At 46.4% G+C, this 18,149-nt stretch overlaps 1 protein-coding gene across 4 annotated transcripts in view; it reads right to left on the reverse strand.

Annotated features, from left to right (window-relative positions):
* The window catches only part of elk3 (ETS transcription factor ELK3), a 52,440-nt gene that overhangs the window by 19,401 nt on the left and 14,890 nt on the right, over positions 1 to 18,149 (reverse strand). For 2 of the 4 annotated variants that reach the window (XM_041203345.1, XM_041203342.1), the window contains exon 2: positions 6,484 to 6,692. In XM_041203345.1, coding sequence (XP_041059279.1) covers positions 6,484 to 6,690 — 207 coding nt within the window. In that variant the 5' untranslated portion in view covers positions 6,691 to 6,692. Of the gene's footprint in view, positions 1 to 6,483; positions 6,693 to 7,275; positions 7,391 to 8,318; positions 8,412 to 18,149 lie in introns of all 4 variants that reach the window. The other 2 variants (XM_041203343.1, XM_041203344.1) reach the window with 2 other exon arrangements.

Here is an 18,149-nt window from a genome sequence, read left to right on the forward strand (position 1 = left end):
CCTTGCAATCTCAGCATCCCAGTTTGGACCAGTGTCCCCCATGTCGCAGGTTGACAGGGCAGCCATGCAGCGCACTCATCACTGGCCATCCGAGGGGTGACCAGTGCTCTCCGGGAAGCATTAAGGATGGTCACACAGGGGCAGGAAAGGTGCTAAGAACAGCCATCTCTCTCTTTCATGCTGCAGGAGGACCACATCAGGATTATGGATCCTGGTGACCTAGCTGTTTGCCTGATGACCTACAGTGAGAGAAGACGGAGGAGAGAGTGACCGTGGCTCCTGTCTGCGCAATGGCAGGAGCAGTAACCTCTTGAAGAAGGGGCAGCTGGGGCTACACACACTGCCCAGGAGCGACAGTGAGCCGTGGCTGGTCGGCGCCTAGCGACACCCAAGGTCTATAGACACCACCTGCCATTGCTGCAGATGACTGAGAACCAGTGTCGCCGACGACTGCGCATGTCTAGGGACCTGGTGGCTCACATCTGCCACTTACTGCATTTATGAGGTCACGGATGCCATCTTCTCCGTGGCAACTTTGTGCATTTCGCCCGGGACCTGGACAGCCAGGATGCAAGAGCCATTGGATTCGCCCTGATCTCAGGATTCCCACAGGTGCAGGGTGCGATTGACTGCGCTCATGTGGCGCTCAAATCTCCATCACTACATTCATCAACCACAAGGGCTTCCACTCACTGAATGTGCAGCTGGTGTGCGACCACCAGAAACGCATCCTGCAGGTGTGCGCAAGGTTTCCAGGGAGTGTGCACGATGCCTACATCCTCAGTCAGTCACAGATCCCTGGAGTCTTCCAGGGTCCACAGGGGCTGCAGGGTTGACTCCTCAGGGACAAGGGCTACCTGCAGAGGACATGGCTGATCACACCCGTGCGGCGGCCTCAGACTGCAGCAGAGCGACGCAATAATGAGGCTCATGCTGCAACTCGCAACTTGGTGGAGCAAACCATCGGAATGTTGAAGATTAAGTTCCGGTGCCTGGACCGGTCCGGTGGAGCCCTGCAATACAGTCCGCAGAGGGTGTCACACATCATCATTGTCTGCTGTGCCCTTTACAACCTGGCACTACAACAGGGAGAGCCGCCGGCTAAGGAGGAGATTGGGGAGCTGGAGGTCTCCTCCAATGAGGAGGACGCTGATGGGGAAGAGGGTGAGGGGGTCCTCGGTGGTGACGACAACGGGGATGAGGTCCTCGTTCTGGCTAGACGAGGCAGGCACACTCGGGAGGCCCTAACAGCTGCCAGATTTGTGGAGGATGATGACGACATGCAGTGAGGACACTCCATGAATCTTCACACAGCCTCTGAGAATGTCTGACCCCTGTCTGGCCAAAGGCAGCTTGCTTGCACTCCATGATCAAGGCCACCTCAGAGATACTGCCGTGAAACTTTAGACACATCTGATGCTGTGTCCGCCTTCAGCACCTCAGCCCTTCAGGAGCTGGTGCACAGTGTCACTGGTCGTTGATACTAGTGTGATGGGGGCCAGCCCCACCTTAAGAGTGCTGAGAGCACACAGAGAGAATGATGGAACTCTGTGACTTGCCCACTACATTCTGGCAGTCGAGGTGCAGGCATCAGTAACGTTTCTAGGGAGTCTGAGGCTGGACCATCACTTTGGTCTGAAGGCTGCACAGAGCACAGGGAAGAGGCCCTGGACTGAGACACCTGCCTTTATCTTGTACAGAAAGATTTCACATCCGAGTGCCAAGAACACTGCTCATCAGAACAAGGAGCCATAGGCAGGGAGACATTCTCGGGAGTTTATTGACAATAATGAACAGTATGGACAAGTGACCAACACCCATGCAGTTACTTTTCTTTAACTGTCCTAACCCTACCGCTATGTCTTGATGCTCCCTGGACAAGCATATTGGAGGTGGAGGCAGGCGTCCTCTGCAGGGCCAAGACCTAGAGGGCCCTGGCCTGCTTTCGGGGTCCTGCTGTGTGGCAGTGGCACTCTCCTCGGCCTGTGAAGCTGGACCTGCAGAGGTCACAGGAAGAGGGGAGTCAGATGGGCTGGTCACCACCACAGTCACCTGGGTGGATCAGCAGGCGTGGACCTGTTGATCCTCCTCCCCATGGATGCCCAAGGGCCCCTGGCTGACTCCATGAACAGAAGGGGTAGCTGGAATGAGATCGAGTTGCCCAGCACCCCTCTCACATACATGCTGTTGGAGGCCAACTATGGCATCAGCGATGGAGTTGAGCCTGTGCAGCAGCACAGAAGTGACATCCTGGACCAAGGTCTCCATGGCAACCGCCACCCTGCCAGTGTTGACCTCGGTGCTTTGCAATGCCGAAGCTATCACTTCAGCCTGAAGATGGATGGACTCCTCCATCATGCCTTGCAATCTGAGGAGTGCAGTGGACATCTCGTCCTGATGTTCCCGAGCTTGCCTTTGCAGCTCCAGCAACTGTGACATGACCGAGTCTGGAGGCTCATCACCTGACTCGGACCCAGCAATGTTCTGGCCTCCAGCAGTCCTCGGAGTGCTGGGGACCTGGGAAGTCCCTCCCTCTGCCTGCTGTGGATCAGACAGTGCAATGTGCTCACCAGATTGTGACCCCGAGGCTACTGTAAAACTAGGTCCCACCGAGGTGTGTGTCTGCACTGGTGGAGGGTGTGGGTGAGCGCTGTGACAGGACTTCAGGGAGTGTGCCTTCAGATTCCTCTTCGAAGGTTTCTTCAGGCTTGTTTGGCAGATGTGCCTGTGAAAGCAAAGGGAGATAATTAGTGCATGGCAGTGACCTGTGAAAGAGGACATGTCACTCACAGCATGGTTGTCCGATGGATGTTGCACTGCTGGATTCTCACTTGGTAGAGCAGCGCCAACCTCACTGTCAGCACAGGACTGGTCCCGGTCATTGCCGGCCAGCTGGATGGCTCTGTTTTCAAATTCTGTGAGAACTTTGAATTCTGGCATCCCTTCACCTGTCTGTGACCTATCTCTCCTGTTGTGAGCCAGTTTGTCCTGCATGGATAGAGATGAGGAGAGTGTATCAGGATGCCTGCCAGGCCTGATAAGTATGCCTGGCTTGTGTGGGTGTGAGTGGTCCCATGGATGGGATGAGGATAATGATGGTGTGTGTGAGAGAGTGAATGGTGATGTTCCTTGCACTGGCAGTGAGTGAGGGCCCTGTGGATGTTTGATGGGTTTGTGAGTGTGTGAGCTGTGAGTGATGAAAAAAAATGACTTACTCTGGCAGTGCGGAGGAGATCATTCATCCTTTTGCGGCACTGAGTGGTTGTCCTCTTCTGAAGGGTATTGGTGCTAATCACCGCCTCCCAAGCCAGGTTGGTGACATTGCTGCCCATCCTGCGGCCAGAGCGGGGGTGGAGCACATCCTGGCGGGCCTCCACGGCATCCAGCAGTCGCTCGAGGGACCCGTCATTGAAGGGGGGAGCTGCAGTCTTTTTGCCTTTGCTGGCCATGTCTCCCAGGCAGCGGTGGTGAGCTGGTGGCAATGAGCACTTTGCTGGTGGCTGCTTTTTAAAGATGGTGGCCGGCATGAGGCAACAGCAGGGTGATGGCAAGTGGGCAACTGAGAGCCTGTCCGCCATGGAAACAGCATGTTTCACGGGAGTGAATAAATAATGAGGCAGGCACGGGAAGATATGGCGTGAAAACCCACCATTTTCACCGGCAGGTAGGACTCCATTTTACCCGACTGCTAACACACTGTGCAATTCTGGGAAAATTCAGCCCATAAGTATCACGTCTTAGAATAAGGGGTGACTATTTTGGATTGAGCTGAGGAAAACCTTCTTCATGGAAAAATTTCTTCGCTCAAAGGGTTGTGAATCTTTGGAATTTTCTATCACACGGAGCTCAGTCATTAAGTATATTTAAGACAGAGATCAATAGATTTTGGACACTTAAAGGATCAAGGGATATGGGGATAAGGTGGGATTGTGTTGTTGATGTACAAGTTAAATAAGGATCTTATTGAATGGTGAAGCAGGCTCAAGGGGCTGGTTGACCTGCTCCTAATTCTTATGTTCTCCAATACTGTCAATATCTGTCAAAAAACCATCAAGTAGTCCTTTCCTTTGGAACTCAGACTCCAACTTAAAGATAAAAAATGCTGGAAAAACTCAGCAGGCCTGACAGCATCAGTGGAGAGAAAGACAGAGTTAACATTTCGAGTCCATGTGACTCTTCTTCAGACTCTTCTTCAGTCATATGGACTCGAAACGTTAACTCTGTCTTTCTCTCTACAGATGCTGTCAGACCTGATGAGTTTTTCCAGTATTTTTTGTTTTTGTTTCAGATTTCCAGCATCGGCAGTACTTTGCCTTTATCCACCTCAAAGATGTTTTATCCTCTCCCTTTGTTGAGTCTCCCGACACCTTGCATGAGTGACAGGATATGTTTTCACTCTACGCCCAATCTCCCAAATCAGGATGAAAAGTAAATGGCTGATCGGGAAAGAATTCCCCCTTCGATTTCTTCCTCCCTCCTTGGGGAAAATAACCACAGCACAATGCACCATGCCAAAATTAGGAAACTCACCATCCGGAGCAACAGACCGGAATCTCATTCCCAATGGCGTATGTAGAAACATGCACACATCTCACATGAACATATCCCCAATCATCTGAACCCCCCATTGCAAAATACTGTACTCCACCCCAATGTACTGTACCCCATCCCCAATATTCTGCACCCCATCCTAAAAAACTGTACTCCAAATACTATACCCCTCCCAAAATACTGTACCCATACCCAATATACTGTACCCCATCTCAAATATATTGTACCCCATCCCCAATATACTGAACCCCATCCCCAATATACTGTACCCCATCCCCAATATACTGTACCACATCCCAAAATACCTCATCCCATCCCAATATACTCAACCCCAAGCTTCCCAAACTAGGGGTCTCGACCCCATGACTGCCACTGAGCCCTAACTGCATGTTAACAGTTGTGAGTGCCCTTGAAATCCTCATATTATTTTCATGGTGGCCATTGCTTCAGGCTTGATTCCTGCCCCAGAAAACAAACTGAAAAGTTTTAAAAAATATGTGAAGAATGAAAACTCTGCCCCTACACCCTCCCCCTGCTCTCACAGGTCTCCAATTCCATCCATCATCCTACCTACTCTCACAGCTCCCACTGAGGAGTCACAGAAATTTTGAAACTGGGATCCCAGTGGGATACGGTTTGGGAAGCACGGTTGCACCCCATCCCCAACATACTATACCCTTTCAAAAAATACTGTGGTCCTTCCCAAAATACTTCATCCCATCCCTAAATACAGCATCCCTTCCCAATATATTGCACCCATTTCCCAAAATACTGTACCCCATCCCAAGCTACAACATCCCTTCCCAATATTCTGTAGCCCATCCCCAATATCTTGTACCCCGTCCCAAAATACTCCACTCATCCCCGATACTCTTATACTACTGAGGCTTTATAAGGCTCTGGTCAGACCACATTTAGAATATTATGAGCAATTTTGGGCCCCGTATCTCAGGAAGGAGGTGCTGGCCCTGGAGAGGGTCCAGAGGAGGTTCACGAGAACGATCCCAGGAATGAAAGGCTTAACATATGAGGAATGTTTGAGGACTGTGGGTCTATACTTGATGAAGTTTAGAAGGATGAGGGGGGATCTGATTGAAACTTACAGAACACTGAAAGGCCTGGATAGAGTGGACGTGGAGAAGATGTTTCCATTAGTAGGAGAGACTAGGACCTGAGGGCACAGCCTCAGAGTAAAGGGAAGGCCTTTTAGAACAGAGATGAGGAGAAACTTCTTTAGCCAGAGAGTGGTGAATCTAGGGAATTCATTACCACAGAAGACTGTGGAGGCCAGGTCAATGAGTGTATTTAAGACAGAGATAAATAGGTTCTTAAAAATAAAAACAAAAAACTGCAGATGCTGGAAATCCAAAACAAAAACAGAATTACCTGGAAAAACTCAGCAGGTCTGGCAGCATCGGCAGAGAAGAAAAGAGTTGACGTTTTGAGTCCTCATGACCCTTCAACAGAACTGATCTTTCTTTACAAGGAGAGGGAAATATAAGCTTGTTTAAGGTGGGGCTGAGGGGGGGGCTGGGGGGGTTCTTGATTGGTAAGGGGATCAAAGGTTACGGGGAAAAGGCAGGAGAATGGGGTTGAGAAACTTATCAGCCATGATTGAATGGCGGAGCAGACTCGATGGGCCGAATGGCCTAATTTTTGCTCCTATGTCTTATGGTCTTATGGTCTGTACCCCATCTCCAATACACTGTACCCCATCCCAATTTGCTGTACCCCATCTCCAATATACTGTATCCCACCCAATCCCTAATATACTTTGCCACCAAATCTCTTCCTTTCAACTCCTTTGTGAGATAGATCTGGTTTTGAACACTTTGAATTCAAATCTTCCAAACTTCAGGTTCTATTTTGGAACATTTTGTTTCATTAATAATCAGTGGCAGACAATGGTTTTCACATTCTGCTGTTCACTACCTTATCATAATAATATCGGAGTGCTCGGCTCAGTTTATCATAGTTCATGTTGGTTTTGTTTTTCCTTAGTCCCCAGAGTTTAGCGACTTCCTCTGCTTTCAGGAGTTTGAATTCCCCATCATTGGAAGTCCAACAGATCAGGTGTTCGTGCTTTTGGTCCAGCAGTAACTGCAGCAGGAACTGCCACAGTGTAATGGCACTCTCCATACCTGCAACAAACAAATACATTTAATCACCATTTCACAACTGTCAAATTTGGAAATACAAAAATACATCAGTGTAGCTGAATAATAAAGGGTATTTCCATGTAAATCATACCGAGTTTTATCTATTCTTTCATGGGATGTGGGCATCGCTGGCAAGACCAGTGCTTCTTGCCCATCCTGAACTGCCCTCGAACTGGGTGACTTGCTGGGCCATTTCAGAGGGCAGTTAAGAGTCAACCTCATTGCTATGGGTCTGGAGTCACATGTAGGCCAGACCAGGTAAGGACGGCAGATTTCCTTCCCTAAAGGACATTAGTGAACCAGATGGGTTTTTACAACAATCAATGATTGCTGTCATGGTTACCATTACTGAGACTAATTTTATAATTCCAGATTTATTGATTGAATTTAAATTCCACCAGTTGCCGTGGTGGGATTTGAATCCATGTGCCCAGAGCATCAGCCTGGGCCTCTGGTTTAGTGACATTACCACTACTTGAATTTCTCCAGTTAAGGCTCCAGAACCTGTTTTAGTTTTTGTTTCTCCTACTGGCCACCTTGTCTGTTTCCAAGAGAGGATACTTACTAGAGCTGGGTCAAAGTCACTCAGGAGGTGGGAGTTGTTCCATTAAATACATTCTGGTCATTTATTGAAAGCTTCCTCATGCTAATTTTTTTCCGGCCTGTTTCATCCTTCATCCCTGGTAGAGAACAGACAGGAAACCTGTAACTAGGTCTCTGCTTGTGTCACTTTACAGTTTACTATAGTATGTGTACGAGATGTGACCTGCATTGTTTACTCTTGCCTTTTAACCTCTCCTTGTTGCCTCCCGGAAGGCCTAGGCACAGTTAGAAACCTTTCACAGGGTCAGAGCCACAAACCTCCCTCCTGCTATTAAATATATATCAATCCACTGCAATCCAGTTAATATCCTGGTAAGCATAAGAAATAAGAGCAAGCGGTAGACTATTGCGCCCCGAACCCTTCCACCATTTAATACAATCATGGCTGATCTTCAGCCTCAGCTCCACTTTCCTGTCTGAACCCATCCACCCTGCCATTCCTTGATTCCCTGAGAGATTATAAATCTATCAATCACAGTTTTAAATGTATACAACGATGGAGCATTCACAGCCCTCTGGAGAAGAGAATTCCAAAGATTCAAAACGTTCTAATTGAAGAGATTTCTCCTCATCTCAGTCCTAAATGGTCGACCACTTATCCTGGGACTGTGCCCGATGGTTTAGACTCCCTGACCAGATGAAATATTCAAGACAGAGACTAATAGATTTCTAGATATTAAAGATATCAAGGGATATAGTGAGAGTGTGGGAAAATGGCACTGAGGTAGAAGATAAGCCATGATCTAGCTGAATGGCGGAGCAGACGCGAGGGGCTGAATGGCCTTCTGCTCCTATTTCCTATGTTCCTATATTAAGCTGCCCCTTCAGATGGATATAAAAGATCCCATTGCATGAATTGGAAGAAGCGCATTCCTTCCCCAGTGTCATGGCCAACATTTATCCCTCAATCAGAATGATTAAATAGATTAACTGGTCTCTTGCTGCTGCTTTACCTATTTTCCAATTCACTAATGTCCTTTAGAAAAAGAAACCTGCTGTCCTTACCTGGTCTGGCCTACATGTGACTCCAGACTCTCAGCAATCTCTACTCGCTGCTCTCTGAAATGGCCTAGCGAGTCACTCAGTTGTATCAAACCACTACAGAAAAGTAGAAAAAGAGTAAAACTGGATGGACCACCCGGCATCGACCTAGGCACCAAAAACAACATAGGCATACCCAAAACAAAAACAGAATTACCTGGAAAAACTCAGCAGGTCTGGCAGCATTGGCGGAGAAGAAAAAAGTTGACGTTTCGAGTCCTCATGACCCTTCAACAGAACTGAGTGAAATTAGGAGAGGAGTGAAATATAAGCTGGTTTAGGTGGGGGGGGCGGGGGGAGAAGTTGGGGGGGCGGTGTGGTTGTAGGGACAAGCAAGCAGTGTTAGGAGCAGATAATCAAAAGATGTCACAGACAAAAGAACAAGGAGGTGTTGAAGGTGGTGATATTATCTAAACAAATGTGATAATTAGGAATGGATGGCAGGACACACAAGGTACAGCTCTAGTGGGGGTGGGGTGGAATAAGACTAACTGGGCATAAAAGGTATAGATTTAAAAATAATGGAAATAGGTGGGAAAAGAAAAATCTATATAAATTATTGGAAAAAACAAAAGGGAGGGGGAAGAAACGGAAAGGGGGTGGAGATGGTCCCAGTTAAGGCATAGGCAGAATTTTGGATGATCTCAAGTTTATGGTTGGTAGCATGTGCCCCATTCATCTCCAGACTGAACCATTCCAAACCCCTCTTGGCCAGTTCCTATCCACCAACCTCTATAAACTTCAACTCATCCAAACTCCAATATTTGCATCCATGGCAACACTTAACCATCAGTCCTTTCCTCACTACCCCATAGAGGAAACAAAGGGTTGAATGTGTGTTCCAGCAGCAGATGAGCTGAGACAGGGGCAGAGTCAGACAGCGTTACAGAGTTGGAAATTGATAGGCTAAGCGATGGTATGATTTGGAGGTTGAAAGCTCATCTTGGAGTCAAATGTGTCACCAAGGTTATAAATAATCTGGTTCAGCCCCAGACTGTCAGAGAAATGGATGGAATCAGTAGCTTAGGGAGCAGAGGTTGTGACAGAGACTAAAGGCACTAGCTTCAGTCTTCCCGAAATTTAATGGGAGAATATTTCTGCTTATTTAATACTAGATGTGGGACAAGCTGTCTGATAGTTTAATGACAGCGAAGGAGTCAAGAGAGCTGGCGGTGAGGTAGAGCTGGGTGTCTTCAGTGTACATGGGAAAACTAACACTGTTGATATCACTGACACTTTTGGACAACATCGGCTGCGAAAAGGAGGGCGCCAAGGATTGATCCTGGGGGGACACCAGAGGTAACGGTGCGGGGGCAGGAAGGAAAGCCATTGCAAGTGGTTCCCTGGCTGTGATTAAATGGATAAGAATGGAACCAGGCAAGTGTAGTTCCACTCAGCTGGACAACAGTGGAGAGGCATTGGAAGATTCAGACCTCATGATATCAAGAAACGGCTGAAGGCATTGGATACCAAAAAGGCTATGGGCCCTGACAACATTCAGGTATTAGTGTTGAAGACATGAGCTCCAGAGCTGGGCACACCCTAGCCAAGCTGTTCCAGTACAGTTATAACACAGGCATCTACCCAGCAATGTGAAAAATTGCCCAGGTGTGTCCTGTACACAAAAATCAGGACAAATACCACCCAGCCAATTACAGCCCCATTAGTCTACTCTTGATCATCAGTAAAGTGATGGAAAGTGTCACTGACAGTGCTATCAAGCGGCACTTATTGACGCTAAGTTTGGATTCCGCCAGGGCCTCTCAGCTCCTGACCTCATTACAGCCTTGGTTCAAACATGGACAAAAGAGCTGAACTACAGAGGTGAGGTGAGAGTGACTGCCCTTGATTTCAGGGCTGCATTTGACCAAGTGTGGAATCAAGGAGTCCTGGCAAAATTGGAGTCAATGGGAATCAGGAGAAAAACCCTCCACTGGTTGGAGTCATACTTAGCACAAAGGAAGATGGTTGTGGTTGTTGGAGGTCAATCATCTCATTTCCAGGACATCAATGCAGGAGTCCTTCAGGGTAGTGTCCTAGGCTCAACCATCTTCAGCTGCCTCATCAATGACTTTCCTCCCAAGATAAGGTAAAAGGGGGAATGTTCGCTGATGATTGCACAATGTTCAGCACCATTGGTGACTCCTCAGATACTGAAGCAGTCCATGTCCAAATGCAGCAAGACCTGGACAATATCTAGGCTTGGGCTGACAAGTGGTAAGTAACATTCATGCGACACAAGTGCCAGGCAATGACCATCTCCAACAAGAGAGAATCTAACCATCGCCCCTTGACGTTCAATGGCATTACCATCACTGAATCCCCCATTATCCCATTATCAACATCCTGGGGGTTACCATGACCAGAAACTGAACTGGACTAACCATATAAATACGGTGGCTACAAGAGCAGATCAGAGGCTGGGAATTCTGCGGTGAGTAACTCACCTCCTGACTCCCCAGAGCCTGTCCACCATATACAAGGAACAAGTCAGAAGTGTGATGGAATACTCTCCTCTTGCCTAGATGAGTGCAGCTCCAACAACACTTAGGAAGCTCGACAACATCCAGAATACATCTGACTGCTTGATCAGCACCTCATCCACCAACTTAAATGTTTGCTCCCTGCACCACCAACGCACAGCAGCAGCAATGTATACCATCTACAAGATGCACTGCAAGAATTCACCAAGGCTCCTTTGACAGCATCTTCCAAACCCACGACCACTACCATCTAGAAGGACAAGGGCAGCAGACACATGGGAACACCACCACCTGGAAGTTCCCCTCCAAGTCACTCACCATTCTGACTTGGAAATATATCACTGTTCCTTCACTGTCGCTGGGTCAAAATCCTGAAACTCCCTTCCTAACAGCACTGTGGGTGTACCTACATCACATGGACTGCAGCGGTTCAAGAAGGCAGCTCACCACCACCTTCTCAAGGGTAACTAGGGATGGGCAATAAATGCTGTCCCAGCCAGTGAATCCCACATTGCATAAATGAATAACTAGAAGATGGTTTGCAGTTAAGAAAGAAGCCGGGGTTATCTTTCAATTCCAGGATGATTCTGGGATAGTGAGCAGTTTTAGCAGAGGAGGACAGGCCCTGATAGTACTTTATGTGGTCCAGCCAGATCTGACAGTGGATGACAAATCATGTGTCTGCCATATCCTTTCAAGTCTGCATCCCTTGGAGTTGAAGGAGTGGAGATGAGGGCCATACCAGGGTGAACAGCCAGGGTGAGAGAGAGTAATTGTTTAACTAGGGCATTAAAGGTGGAGGTGAAGGCATAGATGGGTAAATCAGTGGTTGTCAAATTGAGCGGACACCTAAAGCTGGACAGTTCGGATTTTGAAAGTGCAACTGTAAGTGAACTGGGGGATAGTTTATTCCAGGGATATATACAGAAGGAGGTGGAGTTTGGTCATGGAAGGCAGATGTAGGTGAAGATTGGTACAAGATAGTCAACAGTGATGGCGTTATCTGGAATTGATACGAGGGGAGTAGTGAGGTCGCGTCAGCTCAAGGGGGTGGCCATGAATATGGGTTGGGGAGTTTACATGGAGGGAGATTTAGGGAGGATAAGAAGAGGATAAGAACTCACGGGGGAGATAGAGGTTGAACTCACTGAGGATGAGAAGTCACTCGGTGCAGTGACTGAGGGAGAAATCCAGTGAAGATATCTCAGTAAGAAAATTTTTTATTGCACTTGGGTAGATGACAGAGAATGAAGATTTTGAATGAGAGGTGAGTGGAGTGGAACAAGGTGAGATTCTCAAAGAAGGAGAAAGTGCTAGAGAGGTGGAGGCGGGGGTCAAGCCAAGGTGGCAGTTGGTGATAAGAGCCACACCACCATGGTGACGGTATGGGTGAGGCACTTGGTGGAAGATATAGCCAGGTAGGGAGGCTTCATTGAGTGGGAAAGTGTCATCACCCCTCAGCCAGGCTTCTGCCAAGGCCCTGATGTCACTGCAATCATCCATAATAAACTCATGGATGGCAAGAGTCTAGTTCACAACTGAACAAATATTTTGGAGGTAATGTGGAGAGGGACAGTGGAGAGCTGTTCTGCTGCCAGAGTCCCACAGGGTCAGCAGGGGACAGAAAGGAGATTGGCTGCTGGTGAAAGTGCTGGGTGGGAGGTTTGTCGAGATAGTGGGCTGGGGCACTTGGATTTGCTGCTCATAATGAGCCAGAGACAAAAATCTTGAGCATTTTGGAGGATGTGAAGGGAGGATTGGAGGAAAATTGTAGGCTTATCAAAGAAAGAGTCAAGCCAGTTACGGACAAGGAACAGGAGGAAGATCAAAGAAAAACTATACAAGAATGGTTGCAGTGATGAGGAACTTCAGTTATGTAAATAGATTGGAGAAGTTGGGACTGTGTCCCATGGACAAAAGGTGAGAGGAGATTTGTTAGAGGCACTCATTGCAAATGAAAGCCAATCAGACCTGACAGCATCAATCCCCAGTAATAGAGACTCCCTCTTCCGTCCCCACTTACCCTGTTCCCCCTCCCCCCTCCCCTTGCCCTGTTCCCCCCTCCCCTCCCCTTCCCTCTCTCCTCCTGGACCCCACCACTTCCACCCCCATCTCTGTCCCACAGTCTAGAAACAATCTGGATTCCCAGTATATGTCAGTAAACTAACAGAGGAATGGATCCACAAGGCTACATGCCTGTACAATCAAGATTTTAAGTTTTGAATGTACTACCAATGTTTTCTTGCCAGACCTTTGACTTTATTGTTCTAATACATAGATAAATCACTTCTTATTAAATCACTAGTTGCAAGGGAAGGACAGTACCAGCAGAGCAATCGTTGACTCATCACATGAATTTGCTCTGCAAACTTCTCTCTCTCACTCCTCCTTTAAAATGCAGCTTAAAACTCACCTTTTTGACTATGCATTTGCTCACCTGTCCTAACAGCTCCCGTATCTCAGTGTACCTCAGTGTCAGTTGTTGTCTGATTCTACTCCTGTGAAACACCTCGGTATGTTTTGTTAGGCTAAAGGTACTATGTAAATATATGTTCTTGTCTAAATGCAAGTTGTTGTTATCACACATGCCACACTGGCACCTGCTTTCAGTGTTTCTTTAGTCTGCCATTACACACAACACACCAATCAGCAGGTGATACCAAAACACTCAAAAACAGAATGATGATCTATAATTCAGTAAAACTCTAGAGTAGCTCCAGCAAGCTGCCTAGTCTACTTTCAAAAAGGACTTCCATCTCTGATTGCATACTGCTGTAAACTCAACAAAACTCTTTCCTGGGTCAAGTCACATTTAACTGAGAACCTGCACATCTACTTACACCACAGACATAGATTTTCCCCCAGCTCATGATTTATGGATTATTCAATATCCTATCAATTTATTATCTTCACAAGAAGTGATGAAAAATGGCAGTATTTGATATCATCTGAATTACATTCAATCCTAAACCTTGAAAATTCAGATTGCTTAATCAAATGGAGTTTCAGACTGCTGTGTGGTGTATTGTGGAGAGCTACTGGAGCAGATTGTATCAGAAAAGTGTTGTTAAGAGACATATCTCCATCGTGCGAACTGTAACTCTGTGGTAGCTCACACCTCTGCATCAGAAAGTTCAAGTCCCACTCGAGACACTTGAGCTTGTAATCTACGTTAACAGTATTAAGAGAAAAAGAAATAGCTTATATAGTACCTTTCACAACCTCAGGATGTCCCAAAGCACTTTTTAAAGCCAATAAGGTACTTTTGAAGTGTTGTACTGAGGGGCTGCAGCAGTGTTGGAGATGCTATCCTTCAGATGAGGTGTTAAACTTGTCAGGTTGACGCAAAAGATCACATGGCACTATTGAAAGAGGAGTCGGACAGTTCTCCACAGTATGCTGGCCAATATTTATCCCTCAATCAACATCATTAAACACTATGTCTGGTTGTTATCACATTGTTGTTTGTGGGATCTTGCTGTGTACAAATTGGCTGCTGCATTATCCGCATTATAACAGTTACTACATTTCAAAGGTACTTATATAAGAACATAAAAACGTCAGAAATAGGAGCAGGAGAAGGCTATTTGGGCCATCAAGCCTGTCCCACCATTTGATAAGATCATGGCTGATCTGATGGTGACCTTCGCTCCATTTCCCTGCCTGTCCCCCCCCAGTAACCCTTGACTTCCTTGTTGATCAAAAAATCTGTCAAACTCATCCTTGAATGGGGGAAAGAATTCCATAGACTAACAACTCTCTGAGAGAAGAAATTCCTCATCCCTGTCTTAAATAGGAGACCCTTTATTCTGAAACTGTCGCCCTAGTCCTAGATTCCCCACAAGGAGGAACATCCTCTCAGTATCCACCATGCGAAGCCCCATCAGAATCTTATATGTTTCAGTAAGATCACCTCTCATTCTTCTAAACTCCACTGAGTAAAGGTCAAGCTGCTCAGCCTTTCCTCATAAGACAAACGCCTTTATCCCAGGAATCAGCCTCGTGAACATTCTCTGAACTGCATCCAATGCAAGTATAACTCTCCTTAACTAAGGAGACCTAAACTGTACACAGTATTCTAGGTGTGGTCTCACCAATACCTTATGTAGTTGTAGCAAGACTTCCCTCGCTGTAAAGTGCATTTACACTTTAAGTGCAGGATGTCCTGAGGTTGATTTTGAACCAACAAGCGAAGAAGTCATCTTAGATTTAGTAATGAGCCCAATAATCTATCAGAAGGGGAACACCTAGCGACCTAGTGACCATAATACAGATTCAATACTGGATGAGAAAGCGACGATTGAAACACAAATTGAGGTTTTAAATCTACACAAAGCTAAATTTGGAGTGATGAGGCAGACATTGACTACATACACTGGACAGAACTATTAGTGAATAAAACTATGGATTAACAGTGGGAGGTGTTCAAGAAAGTATTTGGTAGAATACAAGATCTGTAATAAACTAAATCAGAGGGCTTATAAAAAAAAACATTCTATGGACTGGGACAGAATTAAAGAACAGGAGAGGGATAAAAAAATGGCAAGAGCAGAGAAAAAACTTGCAAGGGATATCAGGGATAATACTAAAGGGTGTTTTTTTTACAAATATACTAACAAAACACAGGGTGGCTAAGAGTAATGGAGGTCCCTTAGAGACAGGTGATGTTGTGAATGGAAATCAGGACATGGCAGACTTAATAGTAATTCTGTATTGACCTTCATATGCAGGAGATGATCAGGCTAAAATAGCAGGGATACAAGGCAAAGTAAAAATAAATCAGGGAAGAACTGACTAGCTTCAATGTAAATTAGATAATGGCAAAACTGATGAGATTAAAGATAGACAAATCCCCAGCACCCTATGGTTTCCACTGCAGAGGATCAAAAGTTGAGAGAATTGTTGGTGTTTCAACTCTCTCAATTCAGGAATTATCTCCATGGATTGCAAACTTGTCAATATCATTCCATTATTTAAGAAGTGTAAGTGGAATAGATAAGGAAATTATAGGTCGATTAGTCTAATGTCAGTTTCAGGGGCATATAAACACACGAGCATACGAGTTAGGGGCAGGAGTAGGCCACTCAGCCCTTCAAGTCTGCTCCGCCATTCAATAAAATCATGGCTGATCTGACTGTAACCTGCCGCCTACCCCTGATATCCTTTCACCCCCTTGTTTATCAAGAATCTATTTAGCTCTGCCTTGAAAACATTCAAAGGCTTTGGTATCACTGCCTTTTAAGGAAGAGAGTTCCAAAGACTCACAACCTTCTGAGAGAAAAAATTTCTCCTCATCTCTGTCTTAAATGGGCGACACTTTATTTTTAAACAGTGACCCCTAGTTCTAGATTCTCCCACAAGTGGAAACATCCTCTCCACATCCGCCCTGTCAAGACCACTCAGGATCTTATATGTTTCAATCAAATCGCCTTTTACTCTTCTAAACTCCTGCAGATACAAGCCTAACCTGTCCAACCTTTCCTCATAAGACAACCTTAGTATTAGTTCAGTGAACTTTCTCTGAACTAACGCATTTACATCCTCCTTTAAATAAGGAGACCAATTCTGTACACAGTACTTCAGATGTGGCCTCACCAATGCCCTGTATAACTGAAGCATAACCTCCTTACTTTTGTATTCAATTCCCCTCACAATTAACAATAACATTCTATTAACTTTCCTAATTACTTGCTAAAGTTATGAGAATTTGCTATGAGGGACCAAGTGACTGAACATTTTGACAAATACGAACTGATTAGTGACACAACATGGATTTGTAAAGGGTTAAGCAATGGCTAATGAAATTAGTTTTCTTTTGAGGAGGTGACTAATGTGGAACATTAAGGGAGTGTCTATGGGTGTTATTTATCTGGACCTCCTGAAAGTATTTGACAAGATTCTGCATAAGAGACTTTTAATAAAAATGAGAGTGCATGGAATTGGAGATGTCCAATTGGCTGGGACATGGAATTGGAGATGACCAATTGGCTGGGTCAGGGAATTGGAGTTGTCCAATTGGCTGGGACAGGGAATTGGAGATGTCCAATAGGCTGGGACGGGGAATTGGGGATGTCCAATTGGCTGGGACGGGGAATTGGAGATGTCCAATTGGCTGGGACGGGGAATTGGAGATGTCCAATTGGCTGGGACGGGGAATTGGAGATGTCCAATTGGCTGGGACGGGGAATTGGAGATGTCCAATTGGCTGGGACAGGGAATTGGAGATGTCCAATTGGCTGGGACGGGGAATTGGAGATGTCCAATTGGCTGGGACGGGGAATTGGAGATGTCCAATTGGCTGGGACGGGGAATTGGAGATGTCCAATTGGCTGGGACGGGGAATTGGAGATGTCCAATTGGCTGGGACGGGGAATTGGAGATGTCCAATTGGCTGGGACGGGGAATTGGAGATGTCCAATTGGCTGGGACGGGGAATTAGTGATGTCCAATTGGCTGGGACAGGGAATTGGAGATGACCAATTGCTGGGACAGGGAATTGGAGATGTCCGGTTGGCTGGCACAGGGAATTGGAGATGTCCAATTGGCTGGGACGGGGAATTGGAGATGTCCAATTGGCTGGGACAGGGAATTGGAGATGTCCAATTGGCTGGGACGGGGAATTGGAGATGTCCAATTGGCTGGGACGGGGAATTGGAGATGTCCAATTGGCTGGGACGGGGAATTAGTGATGTCCAATTGGCTGGGACAGGGAATTGGAGATGACCAATTGCTGGGACAGGGAATTGGAGATGTCCGGTTGGCTGGCACAGGGAATTGGAGATGTCCAATTGGCTGGGACAGGGAATTGGCGATGTCCAATTGGCTGGCACAGGGAATTGGAGATGTCCAATTGGCTGGGACAGGGAATTGGAGATGTCCAATTGGCTGGGACAGGGAATTGGAGATGACCAATTGGCTGGGACAGGGAATTGGAGATGACCAATTGGCTGGGACAGGGAATTGGAGATGTCCAATTGGCTGGGACAGGGAAATTGTTAGGAGATAGGAGAAAGAGTTGGGATAAAGGGATGTGCTCAAACTGGCAGGATATATCCCCCAGGCATCTATACCACCCCTTTATTATAATTTATAAATGAGTTAGGTGAAGGAATGGAACATATCTACAAGTTCTCCAATGACACTGATTTAGGTGAAGAATAAATAGTGTAGTTGGGAGCAGAAAGTTGAAAAGGGACGTTGATTGATTAAGTGAATGGGTAAAAGTGTAGCAGATGGAGTTCAGTGTGGGGAAGTGTGAGATCATCCACATTAGACCTCACTCACTCACTTTTCCAGAACTGCTTCATCCAAT

This window comes from Carcharodon carcharias, chromosome 13 (genome assembly GCF_017639515.1).
Source record: "Carcharodon carcharias isolate sCarCar2 chromosome 13, sCarCar2.pri, whole genome shotgun sequence".
In the NCBI taxonomy this organism is placed as follows: domain Eukaryota; kingdom Metazoa; phylum Chordata; class Chondrichthyes; order Lamniformes; family Lamnidae; genus Carcharodon; species Carcharodon carcharias.